The sequence below is a fragment of the Rana temporaria genome, chromosome 2 (assembly GCF_905171775.1).
Source record: "Rana temporaria chromosome 2, aRanTem1.1, whole genome shotgun sequence".
Lineage (NCBI taxonomy): Eukaryota > Metazoa > Chordata > Amphibia > Anura > Ranidae > Rana > Rana temporaria.
The window spans coordinates 79565174-79592200 of record NC_053490.1 but is presented as its reverse complement, the minus strand read 5'-3'; the positions used below and the strand labels follow the sequence as shown (position 1 = coordinate 79592200).

At 43.2% G+C, this 27027-nt stretch overlaps 1 protein-coding gene across 1 annotated transcript in view; it reads left to right on the top strand.

Moving 5' to 3' along the window:
* RXFP2 (relaxin family peptide receptor 2) overlaps positions 1-27027 on the top strand; it is a 216408-nt gene that overhangs the window by 7460 nt on the left and 181921 nt on the right. Inside the window, exon 2 of the mRNA XM_040340452.1 lies at positions 25516-25593. Within this exon, the coding sequence (XP_040196386.1) occupies positions 25516-25593 (78 nt within the window). The remainder of the gene's footprint in view (positions 1-25515; positions 25594-27027) is intronic.

Here is a 27027-nt window from a genome sequence, read left to right as displayed (position 1 = left end):
ACATGCTAGGGGGAGAACCTGTAGGGGAATTGAGAATGATCTAGGGGGCCTTGTAGGTTAGGGTGACCAGACATCCCCGGTTTCAGGGGACAGTCCCCAGATTGAGGGCAATGTCCCCGGACCAAGTCTGTCCCCGGTTTTGTCCCCAGATTGGATTTGAACAGGGGCTGGGGCAATTTCAAAGACAGTGCAGAATAAAAAAAAATCTGAATTACACCCCCACTAGTTAAGGGGGGTGTATTATTTTCCATTATCTGTGCCCCTTTCTGATGATCATGTGCTGGTCGGAGCGGAGGGAAAATTTACTTCAGTTTTGGGTGCATGCCCATTCATCTGCGCTCGCATGTTCTTCTGCCTTGGCTCAAGTCCTGGCCAGCCGCCTGCTTGCTTACCTCCTTGCCTTCCCTGGCGGAGTGATCTTCCTCCGCTCCCCACCCAGTAGTAGCCGGGGGCCCAGAGAGTGAGACTTGACAGGCTGTGAGGCGGGCGGCGGCGGCAACGGGCAGAGAGTCGCTGATTGCCGCCATTACTAGTAAAAAAAAAAACATGCCCCCAGATTTAATTTTAAAAATCTGGTCACCTTATTGTTGGTGATAGACTCGGCAATACCATGCAATGGCAAGCTGCAGCAAGCAAGACCAGCAGACTATTAACATGCATAATACCACTTTACCAATCTTTGGTTCAGCCACATCTTGAGTATACCATCCAGTTCTGGTTTCTAGTCCTCAGGAAAGATGTGCTGGAATTGAATAGAGTCTGGAAAAGGGCAACAAAGCTAATAAGGGGGCTGGAGGAACGGCTACAATTATTAAACTTTTTTCTTTGGAGAAGAGAGACAACGTGTTTGCAATGTACAAATATCTAAATGGTCCCTTTAGCATAGGGAGAAAACTATTTAGCCTCAGGTCATTTAAGAAGACATGTGGCCACTCAATGAGGTTGAACAGGAAGTGGTAGGGGGTTCTTTACGGTTAGAGAAGTAAGCATGCAGAACTCCCTTCCACAATCGTTGGAGTTAGCTGGAAGTGTTCATAATTTCAAAAAACTTTTAGACCGTCACCTTAGTGAACACAATCTGCAGGAACATGGGAAAAGGTAGAAACATACTACGTACAAACACCCACACCGACACAGGTTAAATTGGATTTACGGGTGTCTTAATTTAACTTTACCAACTATGTAACAATGAAAGGAATATATTTATTTTGGGGAAACAAGGGGAGGTCAAAAATGCTTTCTTTCACATCTGAAAGAAGAATTTCCCTAAACTTTCAACTGTAAATTATTTAATAGAAAAACAAGCAAAATACTTAAAGGAGTTTCATAATCGCAGCATACATTTTTATTTTATAACATCAGCATTGTACAACGTAATAAAAATACAAACAGTAGCTATTTTTGACTTTCCAATATACTGTACAGTAAGCTTACTTGAAAGGTGTGCTTTCATGTTGTGTGTTCTGTCTGTTGATGTTGTCTCTTTCCACTTCATGGATTCCCTGTATGCTTTTCAGCTTCTCCTCTGCTGTATAACCACTTAAGGACCGAGCCTATTTCTGAGATTTGGTGTTTACAAGTTAAAATATTTTTTTTGCCACAAAATTACTTAGAACCCCAAACATTATATATATTTTTTTCTAGCACCCTAGAGATTAAAATGGCGATCGTTGCAATACTTTCTGTCACACCGTATTTGCGCAGCGGTCTTACAAGCGCACTCTTTTGGGAAAAAATAACATTTCTGAATAAAAAAATAAGACAAAAGTAAAGTTAGCCCATTTTTTTTATTATATTGTGAAAGATAATGTTACACCGAGTAAATTGATACCCAAGTTGTCATGCTTCAAAATTGCGCCCACTCGTGGAATGGCGACAAACTTTTAACCTTAAAAATCTCCATAGGCTGCGTTTAAAAAATTCTACAGGTTGCATGTTTTGAGTTACAGAGGAGGTCTAGGGCTAGAAGTATTGTGATTGCGTCAATACCTCACATGTGTGGTTTGAACACTGTTTTCTGCACGCGTAAGGGGTGCATTTTTTTTCTTATTCATTTTACCTTTTTTTTTTTTGTACACTGTTCTTTTTTTAAAAAAAATGGTGTCACTTTTTTTTCCTATTACAAGGAATGCAAACATCCCTTATAATAGAAAACAAGCATGACAGGACCTCTTAAATATGGGATCTGGGGTCAAAAAGACCTCAGATCTCCTCATATTTACACATTTAAAATGTTTCTTTAAGAGCTATGGGTGGAAGTGATGTTTTGACGTCGCTTCCGCCCTGCAATGGTATGGAGTAAGGTGGGGGCATCTTCCCCTCACTCGTCTCCATACCAAGCCAGGGACAGGACCCAATCACTTTTCTGCTACCGACAGCTCCGGTAAGCGATGGAGGGCACCAGTAAGCGGCGGAGGGCACCGACAAGTGCAGGGTTGCCAACTTTCAGTAAATTTATGAACAGTTTGTAAAATCCGTACATTTTGCATCTGTCCTTGAATGTCCATTAGAGACATGTAGGCTGAATGTCCGTAACTGACATTCATGGACAGATGCAACATTTATGGATTTTACAAACTGTTTGTAAATTTACTGAGACAACTTTTATCTGAAAGCGGACCGCCCACTGAAGAAGAGGATGCCGGGGTTATGCTGCCATAACAATGCTATTCCTCTTCAAAGTAGCGACATTTAACGATGGTGGGTGGTCCATAAGTGGTTCATTTAGATTTATTAAGGACTATATACTGTATATACCATGCTACCTACAAGCTGTGATCCCTGTAATGACTTTGCCCCCTGAAACTCCTCCTCTCAGCACCTCTGTAGTTCAGAATGCAGGCTCTGTGAAATCTGTGACACATCAGTTCCTACTCACAGGCCATCGTGAATATGTACACATTTACAAACCTCAATATCATTTAGATTAATAGGAGAAGGCTAGAAATAATTCAAATATAATGTGGAATTGTTATTTAAAATTTTGACCATATGCTTTAACTTTCTTGCTGCTCATGTCTTAAAATGTGGCTGTTTGCTGCAAATACTTTTCGTGAAATACCTGTCACCCTTCTGCCACACACACAGTGGTTTCTCCCAACAGCTCATGAATCATTACACAATATAGAAGTCAGATGTAGGAACCACAGGTTGGTGGGTTAACAGGAATACAGTCCAGCTGACTGATAAAATACTTGCAGCTCTCAGGAAGAAGGAAATGGATACCAAGCGCCTTGAGGCGATTCAGTTCACATTTGTAGCGCTATACAAATTATTCACTCACTCACTTAGGATACAGAAAAGTAATGTAATTTCAAGTCATGGACCACTGGAATGGAAAGTATGTAGCCACTTATTTTATCAGGTATATTATATATAATTTAGTGCTTATAGGTTCACTCTAAAGTAAACCTATGCGGGAAAATGTGTTGGCTGGCATTTTTGACTTATTCGAACCCCATTGAAGTCTATGGGACCCGAACATGAAAAATCAGTGCCCATTTTGAAGGCTTATATGCAAGTAATTGGGCATACAATGGTTATGGGGGGGGGGGGGTCAAGGTACTGTCCTGGAGGACATGTATAAATTTAAAAAAAGTTTGTAAATGTAATTTTTAAATGAGCAGTGATTAATTGATACTTAAATTGAAAGCATAAAAATAGTACATAAAATAAATAGTGCATGGGGGTTCCCCTTAGTCCACCTGTAAAGTGGCACATCAGTACTGTGTATAGAAGCTGTTGCAGCAATAATTCCATTTAAAATTTAAGGTTTAAAAATTAAAAGGTCAAAGTGGTGCAAATAAAATATTTATAGAAAAAGGGGTGTTACAAAGACATAAAGAGACTATAATGCAACAGAGAAATAAAGAGGCGTTGAAAATTAAGAATACTTGCAATGTCGTATTTCAGAAGATTTTCAGTCCATTAGCAAGGTGGTAAATTTGCTCTCATAACGTGACAGGTCTTCAGTTGCTTGGTATACGAGAGCTGTCAAACTATTCTGGCATTCCTTTTTTCTCTGGTATCAAAGCGGTGTTGATAGAGGCCATCTGACCAACTAAGCATCTGAGGAGTGGTTTCTGGGATGTCCCTCTGTTTATGATTATGTCCCAGATACAGTTTTCTATTGGTATTCATATCTCTAAATACCTACCAGGTTCAGTCTGCTAACATGCAGATTATTGTCCAGCCTGAATATAGCTTTGAAATTAATATAAATTTGACAGGTTCGGGAGGACCCTTTCGCCTAGGAGAGGAATTGGGCTGATTTTGCTCCCAGTACTCCTAGTTTAACGATGTTTAGGCTCAAATGCTACAAACTAACTGAGGGAGGTAAATGTATCTACATCCCAGCTGTGCTGTCATGATTTTAGAAGCTATGGAATATACTGGGATGATGGATTCTACCGACAGATGGATATGTGTATTCTAGGATTCCAACTCAGGCAAGCCTGAAAGTTTTATGGGCCCTGAGATGTGTATTGAGAGATTGATAAGAGATGCCTGCCATGCAGCTAAGGGTTGTGGATTGTGTGGATTGTATGAGCGAAAGGAGGGAGGTGGGAGAAAGAAAAGGTCACAATGCTTATGCCCTTCACATGGCTGAGATGAGCTGACACATGAACAAAATGGATGTCACGTATGCCTTTTCATGGGCCCAATGCTCACAGCCATTAGCAATAACCATAACATGCAAAAAACATAGTTCCAAATCTGGAGTGCCAATACTGGTCTAATATAACGTGTGCATGTAAAATATATATGCTTGGCTATAGTAACTGAGGGTATACTACAGGTTATAAACGTAGTTTCTATCAGCACAAATCAATATAAACTAGCTGACAACAAATATTAAAAACTGTGCAAAATAACAACTGCCCCAGCTGTTAAGGTAGGGTCAGTTATAAAGATGCCTAGCTTCTACACTCAAAATTTTCTTCCTAAGGACTGTTGTATAAACAAAACAGAGAGCAACTAGTAATTGTGCAATTCCTTATATTTTTCAGAGAAAACAAAATTAAAGGGGTTGTAAAGGTAAACGTTTTTTCACCTTAATGCATTCTATGCATTAAGGTGAAAAAACATCCGACAATACCGGACCCCCCAGCCCCCCCGTTATACTTACCTGACCTCTCGAAAGTCCCTTGCTCGCCCCCGACATCCTCTTCGCCGTTGAGCCTGGCTGTTGATTGGCTACAGTGGATGGATTGAAAGCAGCACAGCCATTGGCTGGCGCTGCTGTCAATCACGTCCAATGACGCGGCACGCCGGGGGGGGGGGGGGGCGGAGTAAAACAGTCGGTGGCTATGGCTGCCGCTGTATCACGGGAGCACGCCCACAATAACTCAACACCATGCGAGCATGAAGGTGTTGAGTCGTTGCGGGGGGAGCCGAGACAGACGCCGAGGGACCCCAAAAGCCCAGTGGAGGTAAGTATAACATGTTTGTTATTTAAAAAAAAAATTGTTATCTTTAGTGATCCTTTAAGTACAATATAAATACAATGGAAGTAATCAGCATCCAAAACAATGATTGTTTGCATTATATCAACCACAAAAACATATTTATTATACCACGCATCACATATCACAAAATACAAAAAAAATAATTATTATACTAATCGCATGATTTGCCAAAGGTCAACACTATATTTACAATTCTGAAATCCTCATATACAGCTCACTTGGCTGCCCATAGTAACAGCTTGACATGCACAATAATAATAATAATTTACTGCAGTATTAAGTACCAAAACAAACAATGATATATGATTAAAAAAAATTAAGAAAGATCACTTGTCTGTGTTTAAAAAGATTACTTAATTTTAATCAAGTGTCATGTACTGTAGATAATAATTATGGTGAATGTTTTGGAAGTCACAACATTGTGAAGTTCAATGGGCTGACAAGGGAACCTCTTAATTTCTCTAGCCATTCCTGGCACAGTGACAATACAGATATTGTATAGGTTTTGTATGGCTATGGTCAGATTCACACCAATGCACTGTACTATTAGTGTATACATATGGGGAAACATGGACATATAGGTGTTCATGGAACTGTGCACACACACAAACATATAGTAGCACAAATGCGCCTATTTGTTAACCAAGATGGAATTCAAAGTATAACATTGTCAACGATTCAAATAACCTCTTTTTATGAATATGTTAGAGTTTTGATGATTAACAATATGCAGTATTCAATGTACAGTACATCTGAAAGTACAAAGAGAATAGATGAGTGTGGAGTATGTGGTGTACAGTACATTGTTGAATTGAGTGTTTAATCTACAAATTGCGGTAGTGAAAAATATACATTATACAACATACAAAATTAGTCCTGGAGTATGTAATGTAGATAATGAGGAGCACAGTGTAGAGTGTAGTAATTTGAAGTATGCAACATGCAGCATAGAATATAGAATGTAGAATCCAAACTATGTAATTTACAAAGAGATTCTCATAATCTGCAGGGATTTTCACTCACTTTCTGTTTTTGATATATGACAGGAAGTGAAGCAAATTATCCTGAATGGGATAGATGGCAAAAACTTTATCTAAATTGAAAAAAAAAAGCTGTGCTTACAGTTCTACTTTAATGGTAAAACATGGTGCACGCATTGCCATGTGTTCTCATGTGATCTTGCATTCAACTTTTCAGAAAAAACACACAGTTAAAGCATATCTAAATATAAAACCAAAACTATTATATATTGCAACTTATTATTAGTGTTGAGCAGAATACGCCATATTAGATTTCGCGATATATCACGAATATATAGCCGAATATTCGAGAAATATTCGCTAAATTCGAATATTCGTGATATTTTATCGAAATGAAATGTTTGCAAAATTTCGCTATTGCGAATGCGAAAATAATTGCGAAATTTCGACAACTGCGGTAGGAGCACTCTGATTGGCTCAGAATATTCGTGATATTTTATCGAAATTTCGCAAAATGCGAATGCGATATTTATTGCGGAATTTCGACAACTGCGGTAGGAGCACTCTGATTGGCTCAGAATATTCGTGATATTTTATCGAAATTTCGCAAAATGCGAATGCGATATTTATTGCGGAATTTCGTCAACTGCGGTAGGAGCCCTCTGATTGGCTCAGAATATTCGTGATATTTTATCGAAATTTCGCAAAATGCAAATGCGATATTTATTGCGGAATTTCGACAACTGTGGTAGGAGAACTCTGATTGGCTCTGATGCAAAAGAAGGGCGGAGAAAATAATCGCGCAATATTCCTATTGCCGAATATTCGCATTGCGAATATTCGGCAATATAAAATGATCGCTTCAGCTACTCGGCCCAAGGTCTCTAATCATACCAGCAATGCTTTTAGACGTCGATGGAGATCACTATGTGATCTGTTCTAAAAATAAAATTGAAAAAATCTGAATATTCAGAATAGCGAATATTGACCGCGAAATTCGAGATATTCGCGAATACTCGAATATGCCATATTCGAGCCGAATATTCGCAATACGAATATTCGTGAGCAACACTACTTATTATCCCTCAGATGTGGTGAGAGCATTACTTCTCTTCTCTTCAAGCTTTTTCCTTTATATTCACCTGGTGATTCTGTCTACTATGACATTCCTATTTTGGGGTGGCTATGCTCACTCCTCCACTGTATCTATGGAGGAGCAGTGTAGCCACCCTTGGACAGCAGCATCGTCAACCTGTGGAGTAGGTAGTGTTGATTTATATGACTAACAAATTAGAGCATAACTCCAGCTAACACTTTTTAAGATAAAGGTTTTGCTAAATGAATAAAAGCTGATTATATTGAACTGATTGTAAAGATTCATTGTTTTATTTTATTTTTAAATAACAAACATGTTATACTTACCTTCTCTATGCAGGTGGTTTTGCACAGAGCAGAACGGTTCCTCGTTTTCTCTGGTCCTTTTTTGCTGCTCCTGGCCGCTCCCTCCTATCAAGTGCCCCCTCAGCCAGCAGCTCTCTATGAGGGCACCCAAGCTCAATCACAGCTCCCTGTATCCATTCAGACATGTTCCGACATGGCCCCGCCCCTCTCGACCCTGATTGGCTGGCTGACTTTGATTGTCAGCTATGGGAGCCAATGGCGCCGCTGCTGTGTCTCAGCCAATCAGAAGGAGTGTCCCGGATGGCTTAGACACTTGTGGACATCGCTAGAGAGAGATGGGGCTCGGCTAAGTAATTGGGGGTTGTTGAGGAAGCTGCTACACAAAGAAGGTCTTTTATCTTAATGCATAGATAGCATTAAGATAAAAAACATTCTGCCTTTACAACGCCTTTAAGCACCCCTGTAGAGTTAAATGGTTTGTCTCAACCTTAACTACCTCTTTTGCTGGCATGCTTGGTCTAATAAAGGAAGTGGAAAAATAACAGACTTACCTGCCAAATCACCTGGCAGGTAAAAAATGAGGGCAGCCGCAGCAGGCAGGCATACAGTGCTGCCACTAACAGCATTACATAAAGAAGATGTGGCCAAAGGATTACTCTGTGGCCTGATTGCTGTGACACAGATCCACACTATTGCAATGCAATTAAATGTATTCCCTAAAAATACTTCTGTATGGCAGCTACTATTTGGGGAGTGGAGAATTTTTGGGGGTGCTTTTTCATACCAAAGCACCCCCACCACTGGTACATATACAGGCAGAATCTTTGCTGGACATGGCAATACCAGGTATATGTTCGAGCTGAATAAAGCCCTAGCTACAGCTCTTTTGGAGACCTTAGATAGGCTGCCCATTGTACACACAGTAGAGGCATGTGTGGAAATTAAGTCATAATTTGTATTATATCTAAATCACTCACACGCCAACACTTTTAAAGTCTAAAATACTCTCTGCTGTGCCAAGTTGTAACTAAGCATGTCTTTCTTTCTTATACTGTGCACACTCTGTCACTGACAATATTAATATAGGCTGGCTAAAATGATTCTATTTATTACCTTGTCTAGGATACCCTGACCCAATGTTCTTCATAGTGTTGCTTGATTTTTACAGATCTGAATAACAGGTCTCTATTCAGATCACACATTGGAAAGTGTACAGAATACTGATGTTTCATCAGCTCTCTCCTCGTAGCAGGACTGCAAGCACCAGTCTGTTCTGGACATTTGACATAGGTGTTTGTTAGTTGAAAATGGTGTACAGAGGCCAGGGAAATCAGTTTAAATGATCATTAGTGAAGTATTTTGTATAATAGGACTAAGTTTGGTACTTGCAGCGTAAAACAAGTAAAGTCCCTAGGATGCAAGTAGTAATGCACAATTTTACCATTAAAAGCCTGTGCTTTCAAAATGCTGGGTTATGCCACCCTACTTAAAAATGTCACACATTTGAAGCAAAGAGGGCACACGACTGGCAATGGCTGTCACAGTACACCGGATAAAGTCCTAACTGCACAGTATTTCTGAGGTAGAGGTCTTGCACACAGCAACCCCAAGAACCATTATGCCAGCTTCCCAACACACGATAGTGAAAGCCAAAGAGGAGAATCAGAGTAGCTTCTTTAAAGGCATGGTATTTTTTGATTTTCTTGTCACTGCCATCAAGATGCTTGACCAGCAGCTATGTGCAACTTTGAAGAAAGGAGAGCACAGCATGTAGCAATTAGTCCCATTCAACTGAATTTTTTCTGTAATTTAATCATGTTTTACTTATGTAATTAGCTGAAATAGCTACATAGATGAGTAGCAAAACATTTGTCAGCACTACAGACAAAGTCACTTAATTGTAACTGCTTGCCGACCAGCCCTTGTCATTATACTGCGGCAGGTCGCAGCTGTACATCGGTCCCTTTAGGCGGGATAGCATGCCTGCTGCACAGCGGGGGTGCCGATGCTCGTGGGCACGAGAGGCAGAACAGGGACGTGCGTGTGTAAACACACACATCCCAGTTCTGTGAGGAAAGGAGAGAGATTGTGAGTTCTTACAAGCTGGGAACCACGATCTCTCATCTCCTATAGTCAGTCCCATCCCCACAGTTAGAACACACACATAGGGAACACAGTTAACCTCTTGATCGCCCCCTAGTGTTGACCCCATTCCCTGCCAGTGTCATTTACACAGTAATCAGTGTTTTTTTTTTAATAGCACTGTTTGCTATATAAATTCCAATGGTCCCAAAAACGAGTCAAAAGTGTCCGATATATCCGCCATAATGTCGCAGTCCCAATAAAAATAGCAGATTGCCGTCATTACCAGTAAAAAAAAGAATAATAATAAAAATGAGATAATTGTAGATGCTATAAATTTTGTGCAAACCAATCAATATACACTTTTTGCGATTTTTTATTACCAAAAATATGTAGAAGAATACATATCGGCCTAAACTGAGGAAATTTTTTTTTTTTATTTTTTTTTTTAAATGGGGCTATTTATTACAGCAAACTGTACAAAATATGGTGTTTTTTTTTTCAAAATTGTCTCTCTTTTTTGTTAATAGCGAAAAAATAAAAACTGCAGAGATGATGAAATACCACCAAAAGAAAGCTCTATTTATGGGAAGAAAAGGACGTCAATTTTGTTTTGGTACAGCACTGCACGACCGCGCAATTGTCAGTTAAAGCGACACAGTATCACAAAAATGGCCTGGTCATTAAGCAGTCAAATCTTCTGGCTGAAGTTTAACGAAGGCCCCATACACACAATAGAATCCATCCGCTGAAAAATCCCAGCAAATGGGTTTCAGCGGATAGATCCTATGGTGTGTACACTCCAGCGGATCTGTTTCCGCGGATATTTCTCCCCTGGGATGGATTCCAGCAGATCGAATATTTGCTGACATGCCAAACAAATCTATCTGCTGGAATCCATCCCAACGGATGGATCCGCTGGTCTGTATAGACTCACCGGATCCATCCGTCCAAAGGGATCCCCCGCATGCGTCGTAATGATTCGACACATGCGTGGAATTCCTTATATGACAGCGTCGCGCACGTCGCCGCGTCATAATCGCGGCGACGGCTCGACACGTCATCGCCAGAGGATTTTGGCGCGGATTTCAATGCGATGGTGTGTACACTCCTTTGCATAGAAATCCGCGGAAATCCTCGAGAGGATTTATCCGTGGAAACGGTCCGCTGGACCGTATCCGTGGATAAATCCTCCCGTGTGTATGGGGCCTAATACTAGCTATACTATGGCCTGGATAAATAAGAGCATTCACCGACACAATATATAGCAGTTACACATTAACCTTCTTCACTTGATTCACAACACCACTGCAACTGCAAGTATAGTTTCCAACTGTCCCTCATATGGACCAAATCCCCATGTCCCTGGTGCAGTCTCAGTTGTCCCTCTTTTTGGTCTGATGTTTACATCTCTATTTACATCTCTATAGAAAATGTTCTATTTTACTAACCAAACGTGTTATGCTGCACTAAACTTTTTGACCAACCTTTATATTGCTGCACTTAGTATTTTGAAAAGCTAATATAAAGGAATATTTGGTCAAAAAACAGTTGTGTTGTTTAGCTAATCATTTTCTGCATATTATATCTTTGTGGGTCCTGTAACCAGGGCTGTGACAAGGACGTGTCCTTTGCCTACACACAGGGATTGATTTACTAAGGACATATATGTAGCACTTACCCCCGAAGGAGCTGCTGGTAATTGATTGGGCCTGTACTCTGCTTTTCTACCCCAAATAATTTGTCTCAACCCGCTTGACACAGCTGTGTAACAGTGTGGATGTGAAACCTTCACTAAACGGAACAACCCCACATAACAGTGTGTATATAGTGTACCTTTATCGCTATCTGGGCATCCGTTGTTCCACCTGTTAGAATAATGAACAAGCCTCACACCAATTGTGATCAACCAAAATGTAAGTTTACTGGAACTAGTATAAAGACAGTAGTTATATTAACTGCATCAACATACAACTTACTATAATAGTGCAATGAGTGTACACAAATTATTAACACTTAAAGGTCCCTTGAGCCTCTACTGTGGCGCGTCTCCAAGTGGGACTAGTGCTCAGAGTGACAATGCCTTGACACTGGTCACCTTCCCACTTCCAGTACGGCCACACCAAACATACCAATGCAAGGATATCAACACAGCACAATACAGTTTCTCAAGAGCTTCCCCTGAGGTATAAGGCAGCCTTTTGTCTTGCTGTATCCACAGCACAAACCCTCCCAATGAGAAGTGTAGTCTCTGGTCTTCTTTTTCTTCGGCTAGCGATTATACTGCAGTGTTTGTAATCCAATGGTTTAACAAGTAATGAAGTAACATAACTGAAGAGTGATAACAATTCCTGCTATACAACACACTTGTAGATGCCTTTGGTGTAGGTATAACTTAATCATCAGTCAGCCCTCAATGAAGCATAGGCTTTTAAACCTGATTGAACTCAGTCTATTTGAATGAGACCTCCCCGTAGGACTACAGGTCCCAGCAACACTGTGAAATGAGTCTAAGTGTGTTACGGGTGTTAAATAACTTCTGGGCGACAGCCCTCTCACCACTCCAGGTCTGGAAAGTTGTGAACCTCCGCTCCGGCTGTCTCAGTCCTGCTGCCAGTCAGCACTGTCACACTGCTCCGCTCCGCAAGCAAACCGGACATCCACTTTGCTCCTTCAAGGGTCCTGGGTCCTCAGACCCGATCACACTGCCTCTCCAGCACACTGTGGTAAGGCAGAGTCAATGGATGTTGTTCTGCTCTGCATGATGTAGGCCCTCTTCTGAACACTCCTTCACAGATCCTTGCAGGCAGACCATGCATCCAGAAGAGACAGAAAATGGCTGCACTCTGCCTTTTATTACCCACCCAGCATGCAGTTCAGCCATTTAGTGTTCATGGGTAAGTGAGTGAGCATTATGGGTAAGTGAGTATCTTCACAGTCAATAAACATTTTCTGCTCTGCCTGTGTAAGTTAATATATCTCTCTCACATTGGCATTTGGCTCCCTCTAGTGGTATGCAATCTTTAGCATTACATGACAAAAATACCAGTGCTACATACTCCCCCTGCTTTAAGTCTTTGGTCCCCAAAGATATTCAAACGCTTAGCTCTATTACACATTTTTGCCTCTAGGCGATTGCACAATACTGACAGAGGAGCCTCCCACCAGTTCTCATGTGATGGGAGACTGTTCTGTGCACTCACAGCTGACACTGTAGTGTCTGGTACAGATGTGTCAAGGGGTGGGTTGGGGTTCTCTCTTTCTGAATTGACAGTAGAGAGACCAGGCATTTCAGAATTTCTTTTGGCAGTAAACCGAGTCTGGTTGGAGCATTCACCCAGCACATCATAAGTTAATCTTTTGAATGCATGAATCTCTCTTTTAACTCTTTGTCTCTTGGGTGTAGGCACTATCTTCGAGCAGGTACTATCCTCTCCCACTTCAGACTCTTGTACTTCAATGTCATTAAAGGACGAGTGATCCTCAGAATGTCCATTTTGTGGCACAAATTCTGGGGCTTCTGGTCTAAGAATTCCATTGTCCTTTCTTCTTCTGTGGGGTGAACAGTTTGCATCAACTCCTGGCATTTCAGGTGACCACAACCAGCTTATCTCCATCTCCTCCTCCTCACTACCTTCTGTGGCAAGGGATCCAGATTGAGACCTAGTTACAGGTCGAGGTACAGCAGTAGACGTGGATGGTAGTTCCTGTCGTGAAATTATTCGGACTGCTTCTGTTAGAGGTAGGAGGTGATTCCGGTGCCACATTTTTAATGGTCCTGTACTCCCTTCTGGTTTGATCTGATATACCGGCAGTCCTGGGAGTCGTTTGCATACAATGTACGGCTGTGACTTCCAGCGATCAGCCAGCTTGTGTTTCCCTGGTATGCCCAGGTTTCTCAACAAGACTCGGTCACCAGGTTGTAGATCTTGAATCCGTACCTTGAGGTCAAAGTTCCTCTTGTTTCTACTTCCTCTTGTGTCCGATGTGGCTTGGGCTTTTTCATATGCGGCCTTCAAACTTCTCCGCAATCTGTCTACATACCCTCGGTGAGAAGTCTCTGAGGTGTGGTCCAGAGAAGTGCCAAAAGCCAAATCCACCGGTAGTCTGGCTTCTCGTCCAAACATCAGACGATAAGGCGAATACCCTGTAGCATCACTTACGGTGCTATTGTAGGCATGTACCATGGCTGTGATGTGTTTACTCCACTGTTGTTTTTGTTCAGAGGCCAGAGTCCCCAACATGTTGAGAAGGGTTCGGTTAAACCTCTCTGGTTGAGGGTCCCCTTGTGGATGGTAGGGAGTAGTCCTGGATTTTTTTATGCCTAGTAGATCCAACAGTCGTCTAATAAGGGTACTCTCGAAGTCTCTTCCCTGATCTGAGTGGATCCGTTGAGGCAAGCCATAGTGAATGAAGAATTTTTCCACTAAGGTCTTCGCCACTGTAGATGCCTGCTGATCCCTGGTGGGAAATGCCTGAGCGTATCGGGTGAAGTGATCAGTGACTACCAGGATGTTTCCTTGCCCACTCAGGTCAGATTCCAAACATAGGAAATCTATGCATACTAGATCCATTGGCCCTTGACTCTCTAAATGGCCCATTGGGGCGGCTCTCTGGGGTAAGGTCTTCCTTTGTATGCACCTGAGACAGGAATGACAGTAGCTCTCCACTTCAGTCCTCAAGTATGGCCAATAGAACCTGTCCCTCACCAGTTGGAGAGTCCTTTCTGATCCCAGGTGGCCATGGTGATCATGCAGGGCAATTAATACTTTCTCTCTATGCTTCTCTGGCCACTTCTCTTCAGAATCTTCAGAGGGGCCCCTTCTGTAGACCACCCCTTGCTGCAGCTGCAACTGATCCCACTCTTTGCGAAGCAGGCGAGCTTCCTTCTGAGCGCTCTGGAGAAGTAGATCAGGGTGTTGGCTCTCCAAAGCCTTCAATACCAGGCCACAAAGGGGATCTTCCTGTTGGTCTCCCCGGAGGTCCTTCCTAGATAGCTTAGGTAGACCCTCCTCCACAATTTGAGTGACATTACAATAGCACTTAGGCACCCCCGCAGCGGACACTCCGACTTCTTCAGCCCTGGCTCCACCTTTCACTTGTTGTTCCGCCCCCTCACAAAGGGCTCTCACACTCTCAGGGGTAAGCTGGGTCCATCCTCCTGAGTGGTCCTGGGAACAGTGGGGCCTTCTGGACAGTGCATCAGCGTCTCGATTCCCAACTCCTGGTCGATATTTCAGGCTGAAAGTAAATGCAGAGAGGGCAGCCAACCATCTATGGCCTGTGGCATCCAATTTTGCTGTAGTGAGCAAGTATGTGAGAGGATTGTTGTCCGTCTTAATCACGAACTCGGCGCCATATAGATAGTCTTTTAATTTGTCTACTACTGCCCACTTCAAGGCCAGAAACTCAAGCTTGTGAGTTGGGTAATTCCTCTCAGCAGGTGTCAGACTCCGGCTCACATAAGCAATAGGTCGTAAATGTCTGTCATACTCCTGATAAAGCACTTCACCTAATCCATCTCGGCTGGCATCCACGTGCAGTTCGTAGGGTCTGGTAGGGTCTGCATAGGCCAAGACCGGGGCAGTGGTAAGGCTCCACTTCAGCTGTCTAAAGGTCTCTTCGCATTGCGGAGTCCACTGGTCTTTGATGGACTCTTTCTTCTTCCTAGGTCCCTCTTTTGGTTTTCCAGGTTTGTCCGAGTCAAAACCAGCTTCCTCTTGGTTCTTCAACAGCTCAGTGAGTGGATGAGCTAACTTGGCAAACCCTTCTACGAACCTACGGTAGTATGAACAGAACCCTAAAAATGACCTAAGCTCGGTCACATTCGTGGGTCTGGGCCAAGAGGTGACAGCTTCCAGCTTCTGAGGGTCTGTGGCCACTCCTTCGGCGGACACAATGTGGCCCAGGTAACTCACTGAAGGTTGATAGAATTGGCACTTCTCCATGGAGAGCTTCAGGCCTTCATCATGGAGTCTCCTCAAGACTTTCTCCAGGCGCTCTTCGTGCTCCTCCAATGTTCTGCCAAACACTATGACGTCATCCAAATATACCAGCACTTCAATCAGGTTCATGTCACCTACAGTCTTCTCCATCAACCTCTGGAAAGTGGCTGGGGCTCCAGACAGACCTTGTGGCATGCGATTGAATTCAAAGAATCCTACAGGAGTAATGAAAGCGGTCTTCTCCCTATCTTCGGGGTGCATGGGGATCTGGTAGTACCCACTTTTTAAATCCAGCACACTGAACCACTTTGCCCCCGACAGGCTCTGTAAAGCATCTTCTATTCGGGGTGTGGTGTATTGGTCCGGAATGGTCCTTCGGTTCAGTGTCCTATAGTCAATGCACAGTCGTAAAGACCCATTCTTCTTCCTCACTACCACTATTGGGGAAGCATACGGACTCCGAGACTCTCGGATGATTCCTGTCTTCTTCAACTCAGCCAGCTGTTCCCGCAGATCTTCCAAGTCTCCCAATGGAATCCGCCTGACCCTCTCTCTGAAGGGTTTATCTTTCTCCAATCTAATCTTGTGTTCAGCACTTTTTGCAAGCCCCACATCAAACTCACTTTTTGAAAACGCAGTTCTCCATCTCAGGAGCTGAGTTTTTGCTCTCTCCATCCAATCAGGTGTTAGGGGGGTGTTTTTCGGGTAGAACTCTTCCATAGGAATCTCTCCCTCTTGTCCACCCACGATACCATACGATAAGACTGGGGTTGCTTGATTCACCTGCCCCAGCAACACTCTAGCTGGCATCTTCACAGGTGAGGTTGTGGTGTTCCGGACACTGACTGAGACCTTCCCTCCGCTCCGCTTCAGCGCCTTGGTCGATAACAATTCTGGGATTATTTCCAACTCCTTATCTTCCTTCTCTCTGTCCGTCTCAAGGACGATGAAAGGGCCAGGTTGTCTCCAAGTCAGTTTGATAGAAGCTTTCAAACAGACTACTTCACCTGGTTGCACAATCTTCTCACTTCTGTCTAGGCGCCAGATTTTTTCCACTCCTTCCGCCGGGGCTTTCTGCTCATGCAATAGATTCTGGTACACTTGTGCTAGCATTGGGTGTACCTTCGTGGCTGGAGTGCTCTGTACTTGGACAAGCGGTGTCAAAAGTCTTCGGACCAGGTCGGTATTTGTCCCAATGATGAGAGAACTTCTATCAGCCCCTGGGGGGCGGGGACGCACCACTGCCAGGGTATCGAAGGTTTCGGCCTTTCCTGCCACACTCGGGTCGAAGGTGAGCTTAATGGGTAGGTAGGCGTCATAAGGGAAATTCTGGGTCCCTAGGCCCCATATTTCCAATTCCTCCAGCTTCTGCAGTGGCAAGTGTCTGAGATGTTTTTCATAAAAGTCACTGTAAAGTAAAGTCACTTGGGCTCCAGTATCCAACAGGGCTTTAGTATAAATCCCTTCCACTTGGATGGGGACAATTGGAGAAGGTCCCACTAGCTCAGGAGGGAATCCATGGGGAGTGGCAGGTTTAGCCTGTTTGGTAGTTTGCACTTTTACGCCTCGCTTCTGTGGGCTCTTGACCGGATTCGGCCTAAGTGTGTCCCCAGGGACCTGGTATGTATGAGGTTGTTTGGAGCTGGCGGTTGTAACAGGGCGCCCAGCTGGCTCCTTCACTGGGGCCCTCTGAAGTTTTCCGCCGGCTTTTGACGTTTTGTTTCAGGATTTGCCGGGCTTGGGCATACTTGACGGTAGTGTCCAACTCCCCCGCAGTTGAAACAGGTCTTTGGCTTCGCCGGTTTCTCAGTCTGAGCGGCTGTAGGATCCATCGGGGTCTTAGGTGCCGGGACTTCCTCCCTCTGTGGTCCAACCAGCTTAGCAGTCAATAGGGCCATCATTTCCAACATCTCTTTCTGCATTTGAAACAGTTTTCCTAATTCAGACTGGGGCAGATGTTGTACAGGTAAGGACCAGGGCATTTGATCAGTGTTCACCGTCAGGACACTGGGTTCCTGGGAGCCCTGTAGAATTTCAGATTGATGCCCTTTGGTTCTTACTGTGGTGCTGGACTGAATTTTCCTTTGTTTCTTCTCCCTTTCCATCTCCATCTTGGCTGCTTCATTAGTCTCTTCAATGAGCACCTCATCTGTAGTGAAAGGATCGTCCAAGTACTGCCTTAACTGGAACTTGATATAGTCACTTCTCAGTCCTGTAGCCACAGACCTCAGGAATTTCTTTTGGATCAGTTCAGCCCCAAAATGTTCATCTGAATCTTCTCCTTTCGAGACAGACAACAGGCGGTCTTTCAATTCAATGGCCCTGAATAAGAAATTCTGGGGAGTCTCCTGACTGCTCTGTGCCATATTTATCAGTTGATGATATAGCTCAGCAGCATCTTCCTCTTTGTAGTAGCTCTTTAGTATTCTCCTGAGTTGTACTAAAGTCAGTCCATTTTTCATTTCCAGCATGCCTCTGATACTCAGACCTGGGCTAATGGCGTTGACTACAGCCTCTACAATTTCAGATTCAAGATATCCTCTTTGGAGTCCCAGTTCAATCTGATGCAGAAGATTTGTATAGGACAGGTTGCCTTTCTGTTCCTTCTCTCCTATCTGACCTTCAATCTTGAAATCTTTCCGGATCGTCACCTCTGGCAAGTGGCTATGAGTGCGTCTCTGGATGACTGAAGCAGGTCTTTGCCTTTGCTTACCACCGCTCGAGTCCTTGCACGGGACACTTAACTCTTCAATGTGTCCTGCGATCATGCCGGAGGTCTCCTTGAACCTTTCTTGTATATTGCGGTACTGCCGTTTTAGGTCAGCTAGTTGTCGTTCCAACTGGTAACCTCTCCTGTGCGACACTGGTCACCTTCCCACTTCCAGTACGGCCACACCAAACATACCAATGCAAGGATATCAACACAGCACAATACAGTTTCTCAAGAGCTTCCCCTGAGGTATAAGGCAGCCTTTTGTCTTACTGTATCCACAGCACAAACCCTCCCAATGAGAAGTGTAGTCTCTGGTCTTCTTTTTCTTCGGCTAGCGATTATACTGCAGTGTTTGTAATCCAATGGTTTAACAAGTAATGAAGTAACATAACTGAAGAGTGATAACAATTCCTGCTATACAACACACTTGTAGATGCCTTTGGTGTAGGTATAACTTAATCATCAGTCAGCCCTCAATGAAGCATAGGCTTTTAAACCTGATTGAACTCAGTCTATTTGAATGAGACCTCCCCGTAGGACTACAGATCCCAGCAACACTGTGAAATGAGTCTAAGTGTGTTACGGGTGTTAAATAACTTCTGGGCGACAGCCCTCTCACCACTCCAGGTCTGGAAAGTTGTGAACCTCCGCTCCGGCTGTCTCAGTCCTGCTGCCAGTCAGCACTGTCACACTGCTCCGCTCCGCAAGCAAACCGGACATCCACTTTGCTCCTTCAAGGGTCCTGGGTCCTCAGACCCGATCACACTGCCTCTCCAGCACACTGTGGTAAGGCAGAGTCAATGGATGCTGTTCTGCTCTGCACGATGTAGGCCCTCTTCTGAACACTCCTTCACAGATCCTTGCAGGCAGACCATGCATCCAGAAGAGACAGAAAATGGCTGCACTCTGCCTTTTATTACCCACCCAGCATGCAGTTCAGCCATTTAGTGTTCATGGGTAAGTGAGTGAGCATTCTGGGTAAGTGAGTATCTTCACAGTCAATAAACATTTTCTGCTCTGCCTGTGTAAGTTAATATATCTCTCTCACATTGGCATTTGGCTCCCTCTAGTGGTATGCAATCTTTAGCATTACATGACAAAAATACCAGTGCTACATATAGATTTACAATTTGCAAGTGCAATTGCACTAATTTTCCCTATTGCTTGGTAAATGTGGTAAATCATGTGTCAGCAAAAATGCATTTTTTTTATTTATTTTCCTTGCACCTGATTGGTTATTCTTTATAAAGTGAAGCTCTATCACATTCATGTTTACTAAGTAAAATGTACACAGTGTACAGTCTATTTGCCTTTAGTAAATCAATATCACGCTGTCCTTCTTTATCATTTCAGAAAGTCAGGAGGTATAACTGCAGATGGCTACAATATATCAGATACATTTAATGAGTTTAAAGGGGTTGTAAAGTCTCAGGGGTTTTTCAACTTAATGCATTCTATGAATTAAGGTGAAAAACCTTTTGTGCTGCAGCACCCCCCTCCAGCCCCTTCCTTACCTGAGCATGATCGTTCCAGCTACAGGGATGAGCACAGCAGCTTCAGCCACTGTCTCTGGCCCTCATTGGATAGATTGATAACAGCAGGAGCCATTGGCTCCAGCCAATGAGCCTGATCGTTCCAGCTACGGGGATGAGCACAGCAGCTTCAGCCGCTGTCTTTGGCCCTCATTGGATAGATTGATAACAGCAGGAGCCATTGGCTCCAGCCAATGAGGCCAATCGTTTCAGCTATGGGGATGAGAACAGCAGCTTCAGCCGCTGTCTCTGGTCCTCATTGGATAGATTGATATTGGCTCCTGCTGCTGATAATGAAATCCAGTGATACGGGAGCTGGGGGCGGGCCGAGTACTGCTGTCTATGTCAATGGACGCAGCAGCAGGACTCGGGAGCGCGCCCACATGAGTGCTCCCTTTGGAAAGTGGCTCTCTGAGGGGGCACTCGAGAAGAGGATGAGCCAGGAGCAGAGCAGGGGGACCCCAGAAGAGGAGGAGTAGGGCCACTCTGCGCAAAACGCTTGCACAGAGGAGGTAAGTATGACATATTAAAAAAATTAAAATAAACTTTACAATCACTTTAAGCGTTCTTATACATAAAAACATAACAAAGGGTGAACCCACGACAATGCAAAATATATAGAATGCAAAATATGCTGGGAAAATAAAATTGCTATTTAACTGTATTTATGTTGACTGTGCATAACCATATTTTGTATCTGTCCTGTACTTTGCTGCTCAATTCTGCAGTATTATAAACTGTAGTGCTGTTTCTATATATTTTGCTGCATTAGTATTATCAGTGAGCACTATTTTCTATTTGTTTCTTTTTTCTGATCATGCTGTTAATTTATACAGTATATATTTAATAGTATTTTACTTTTTTTTCGGCCACAAACCAGTCAATCACTGTTGTTTTCCCTTAAAGTGGACCTTGCATCATCATATAATTTATTGTAATTACTGAATTTTGTAACATGTTAAATCTTTTAATGTAATAACAAAAAACATGCACACTGTCAAATAAGTTCCTCCAATACTGCAGAGGGACAGTTTATGCCTCGAAAGTACATTATGTGAAATATTCTCTTTAGCCTTATCAGATGTACAGCCAGTTTAACCGATTTACAAAGCTTAATGTGAAACGTACACTGTGTAATAGATGAGCATCAGGATACAGTAATCTGTCCTTATTTTACCTTGTTTAATATTAGAGGAACTGCAGTCTGCTCACATAATTTGTAATAAAAACATCTTTGCCGTTCTGAAGCTTCCCTCCAACCACTTTGCATATTATTTTATATATGCTGTGATTCTGTACTTGCCAAATATGCTGCAGAAATCTCCCCCCACTAAGTCTGGCTGCAGCCATTTTAACTGTGGGCAGCTGAAGTTGCTGTCTGTTCACTTCCTGGATTTACAAAGACACACATAGGCTCATCTCCATCTCTGCAGCCCTGCAGCTTTCATTAGCCCTCTTTTGACTCACCCCCCCTCCCTTCCTGGCAAACTCTCACAAGAGTGAGAGAGAGCTGTGCATGATGTCATAAGCCTAGGCTTTTTACCAGACAAGAGACAGGAAGTGGGCTGTATAAGGTATTTACCAGCAGAACATTTTTTTTACTATCCAAAGTTAAAACAACAAGGGCAGAAGATTTAATAGATGGAATGTTGAAAAGGTCCCCTTTAACTACTCTTTAAACCACTCAGCAATGACTTTTCTACAACATTCTTTTAACTCTGCATGCAAATTCAGGAACTGTCCAAAGGAGCCAAGAATATAATGTTTCTTTCTATTTGGAGTTGTCACCAGCTTTACCAACTTGTAATCAATGACAGAACCTTTCATTTCATATCTGGGTCTGTTTACATATCAATGATGTTCACTCATCATGAACTTGTTAAGATTGCTGGAATGCATTTTTCAACCATTATTCCAAACTCATACCTCCCAACATTTGAACTTCAGAATAAGGGACACTGGAGGAGGGAGAAGACCTGCGCCGCTGCAAAATTTTGGCATGGCCAAGCACTTAGCAGTGGGAGAGGCTTAAGGGATGTGATTACCAAAACCCATTCCCCGATCCCATTCCGGCTGCATCCATTCCCCTGATCCCATTCCTGCTCGATCTATTCCCCCAATCCCAACAGAACTCTATTCATCCCCTGATCCCAACCTGTCTCCATCCTTCCCCCTGATCCCATTCTGGCTCCATCCTTCCCCTCCACCCACGTGGTGTGCTGCTACATTTTCACCCACCTTGGTCCTCCTTGGTATATGGGCTGGTAAAAGGAGCTTTCTTTGTTTCCCACCGTAATCCTTTTGACAGATACATACATTGGTATGGTCATTTCATAAATTAGATCTTGTGTGGGATGGAGATGACACAGCTTTGATTGAATTATTGGGTTGACTTAAATAGAATGATTATGATCTTAATTTTACAAGTGGACACCATTGTTCTGTTTTTGATTTTTTGGGTGACACCTTGGAGGATATTGTGGGTGGCAGGAGACTCTTCTCCACAACTTTCTGCAAGCCCTCTTATGGTAACTCTACTTTGCTTGCTACCAGTTATTATCCATCACACACCATGCTAATAGGAGAGTTTACAGAATCGAATAGAAATTGTTCTACTGAAGATGCATTCCTTAGGAAATTTCTAAAACTAGACTTCTACAGAGAGGTGGAAAACTTAAGCATGTAGAAAAAATAGAGAAGATCATTTATGGAGCAGTAATAAAAGGAAGATATTTGGGGATCAAGAGGTTACATTTATAACAATCTTCTCCAAAGAATATCATCATGTTGTTAATATTATAAAAAATAATCTTCCTATACTTTATTCGAACAAACAGCTATATTCTGTGTTAGACCTCTTTCACAATAGCTGCCTGATTGGGTCTGCCTGTCCATTTTTCAGGTGAACCCAATTGAACCCTCTATTCTCCTCTATGGAGCGGCAGATGTAAACAAACTTGTGTCTGTTTACATCCACCTACCTTCAATCTGATCCGATCCTGCAAAAACAAATGGAGGGGCATACATTCGCCTGCCTGGATCAGATTGGAGGGCAGTCGGGTGTAAAGAGGAGAGAACACAGACCTGTTATCTGCCTGCCCAGCTCCGATCCCCTGCTGAGAAAAACGGATCTGGCCTGTGTGAAAGGGGCATTAAAGAGAGGCTGCAGATATTCCAGCCACTGGGGAGATTGCCATCAGAGGCTCTTGAAGAGAGAGGTTTGGTGGATACACAGACTGCAGACCCGACTTAATTTTTTAATTCTGACCCCCTGAGTATATAGGGTGTGGGTATTTACTGTGACGTATTATCAATGTTGTTAGCTATTAGACATATGCATTTGTTTTCGTCCAAATGCATGTTCGTCCGAATTCCGGGTATTTTTGTTATCGTTTAAACAAACTAAAATGAACGTGCATAATCAGAAGTCTGAAAAATCCGACATAAAAAAATGCTTTATTTCCGTTTTTGTTGCTACAACAGTTCGATATAGATAGGAGATTCGACATGACACTGACAATAGCAATCTGTGTCTATCGAACCTGCGGTCGAATGTGCCTAACCTAACTCTATTAGTCCAAGATAATTCTACGTAGAGAGGAAAGATTCAACATTATAGAGACAGTGTTGGGGTAGACCATTCGACATGAACGACGAAGATTCGACAAAGCAGCGAAAAACATACAAACGTCAAATCTGTCATTGAAGGCTTATGGTGTCTGTCGAATGTTCTAAGAAGATTCGACGGAGCAGCTAAACTGTGCGACGCTGCATTCGTACATTTCCAGTCAAATGCTCGGCCCATAGGCTATAGAACAGGGGTCTCAAAGTACCGGCCCGTGGGCCATTTGCGGCCCACGGACCGGTTTTAAATGGCCCGCAGGCAGGGCGGGTGCCGCGGAAGTGTAGATCGAGGTGCATGAAGAGTAGCGCAGGAAGCGTCTGTCATAAGTTCACTTGTCTCTCATGTCACACTGCTACCTCCCTGCGCTACTCTGCCTTTGAAGAAAACAACAAGTAAATGCTGACCTGTGCCCTGGTGTGCTCTCATGTGCCCTGATGTGTTCTCGTGTGCACTGATTGTGCCCTAATGTGCTCTCATGTGCCCTGATGTGCATTCATGTGCCCTGATTGTGCCATGATGTGCTCTCATGTGCCCTGATGTGCTCTCATGTGCCCTGATGTGCTCTCATGTGCCCTGATGTGCTCCCATGTGCCCTGATGTGCTCTCATGTGCCCTGATTGTGCTCTCATGTGCCCTGTTGTGCCCTGATGTGCTCTCATGTGCCCTGATGTGCTCTCATGTGCCCTGATGTGCCCCATGTACCCTCATGTGCCCCAGTGCGCCATGTGCCCTCATGTGCCCCATGTACCCTCATGTGCCTCATGTACCCTGATGTGCTGGGCTCTGTACATCAGGGTACCCTGTGCCCTGTACCATGATGTGACATGTGCCCTGTCCTGATGTGCTGTGCCCCATGTGCCCTAAAGTGCTCTCATGTGCCCCATGTTCCCTGATTGTGCCCTGATGTGCCCCATGTGCCCTGATTGTGCCCTGGTGTGCACGTATTGCCCCATGTGCCCTGATATGCCCCATGTGCTCTGATTGTGCCCTGATGTGGCCCATGTACCCGGATGTGCCATGGGGCACATGAGAGCACATCAGGGCACAATCAGGGAACATGGGGCACACCAGGGAACATGGGGCACATGAGAGCACATCAGGGCACATGGGGCACATCAGGGTACAGGACATGGCACATCAGGGCACATCACATCAGGACAGGGCACATGGCACATCAGGGTACAGGGCACATGAAACAGCACATCAGGGTACAAAGCCCAGCACATCAGGGCACATGGCACATCAGGGTACAGAGCACATGAAACAGCACATCAGGGTACAAAGCCCAGCACATCAGGGCACATGGGGTACCCTGATAACGAATTTCAATAAAATACATTTTTATGCTGTTTATTCACCAAGCTGCTAAACCACGTTTTATCTAATTGTTATAATGTACAGCTTGTGGAGGCTGGGAGTTGAGTGCAGGTATGGAGTTTTTTCTCTTGATTGGAATCCAAGGGTGGCAACACTCAATCTTTTCATTCTGGAACTCCTGAGAATTGTCATTTATACAGTTTTGTACCCCAAAAAATTGTTTTTAAAAGAGTAACACACATTTACAGCTCAGCAGTTACCCTTTCATGAGCTATTTGCTTTATAATTACCCCAGGCTTACTTTTGTTGTATAACAGTGTGCTCCATTGTTACATTTTTATCATAATGTATTTTTGCCATTTTTTTATTAGTAGCCTATCTTTCCTGCTATGTACAATACATCCAGATCTGTTGGTACGTTACACATATGTAATTATATTCTTTATTTCCAGGAGACAACAATGGATGGGCAAATATGTTTGATGAAGAACATGGGAAAGCAAATGAGGTCACAGAGCCCCAAGAATGTTGTAAGTAACTAAATATGGACTTAGTATAATCTTCTATCACTGCTGTAAGAATTATATCACCATGTAGATGTAAAACCCAGAGAAAAAATCCCACATTTGCCATTATTCAAGCCACCAGTCAAATCTATTTTTCCTCCTAAGCAAATCTGTCATGACAAATAACTAATGCAGATTTCAGGCCGAAGCACAACCTTCCCCTGTACAAAATGTCCCTCTTCAATGTGAAAGTTCCAAATGATTTCACATAGAAGCATTTTAATGATTAAATGATCCAACTTAAATTCAATTTAACCCTCTATGGAGTCAACTTTGTTAAACATTTATATGTAGAAGTCAGTCCCTGTGATAATGCAGCCATTTGACATTGCTAAAAAGGATATAAAATGTCAGTTTGCAATAGTGAGTTATCTGAATTGTTCAGCCAGTCTGTGCATAGGAAAGATGCACCTAATATAATATCTTTGGGTGCAGATTTATTGGGTAGGCTATGTAAAGAATTATATATATATATTTTTTAATCCATACACACACACCATTGCCACCCCTACTTTTCTCATCTGTATGTGTAAAATATACAGAAACGTGCCAGAATTGTATAGGTTGATCTTACCTTTAACCATAGATACACATGATTTCACAGGTTCTGACTCTGACCACATAGAATAATAAAAAAAAAAAAAATATCATACCTCTCCAGTGTGTTGCAATTCCCACTATGCCCTCCAAATTGTCTTTGTGTTCCTGATTAAAGCCTAATGCCATGTGCACACGAGTGGTTTTCCCGTCGGAAAAAAAACAATGGTTTTCCCGATAGAATTTCTCTCAAGCCTGCCTTGCATACACACGGTCCCACAAAAGTCTGTGAACTTTTGGCTGTCAAGAATGCAGTGACGTAAAAGACTACGACGAGCCGACAAAATTAATTTCTATGCTTCCAAGCATGAACCAAATTGTTTGCGAGCATGTGTGTTTTTTCCTGTCGTAAAGCATACAGACGAACGGTTTTCCTGGTGGGATTTTTTCCTGACGGGAAAAAAGAGATCTCGCTCTCTTTTTTTCCCGGTAGTTTTCCTGTGGGAAAAAGTCAGATGGAGCATACGCACGGTTGGGATTCCTGACGAAAAGCTTTCATCACAGTTTTTCAGATGGGAAAACCGGTTGTGTGTACGGGGCATAAGACCCCTTTCATATGGCCTTCCCGTTCAAGTCTTTCTGACAGTTTTTACAGGCAGACCTGATCCAGAGCTCAATGCAGCTCTATGGGCAGGAAAATGTAAATGAACATCTGTGTCCGTTTTCATCTGCCTACCTCTGACAATGGAATCCCCCCAACGCATTTCGTCTGCTAGGACATCATCTGGGGTGGTATCATCTAGCGGACGAAACGCATTGGGGTGACTCCATTGTTGCCACATTTTATACAAAGCGCTTGAA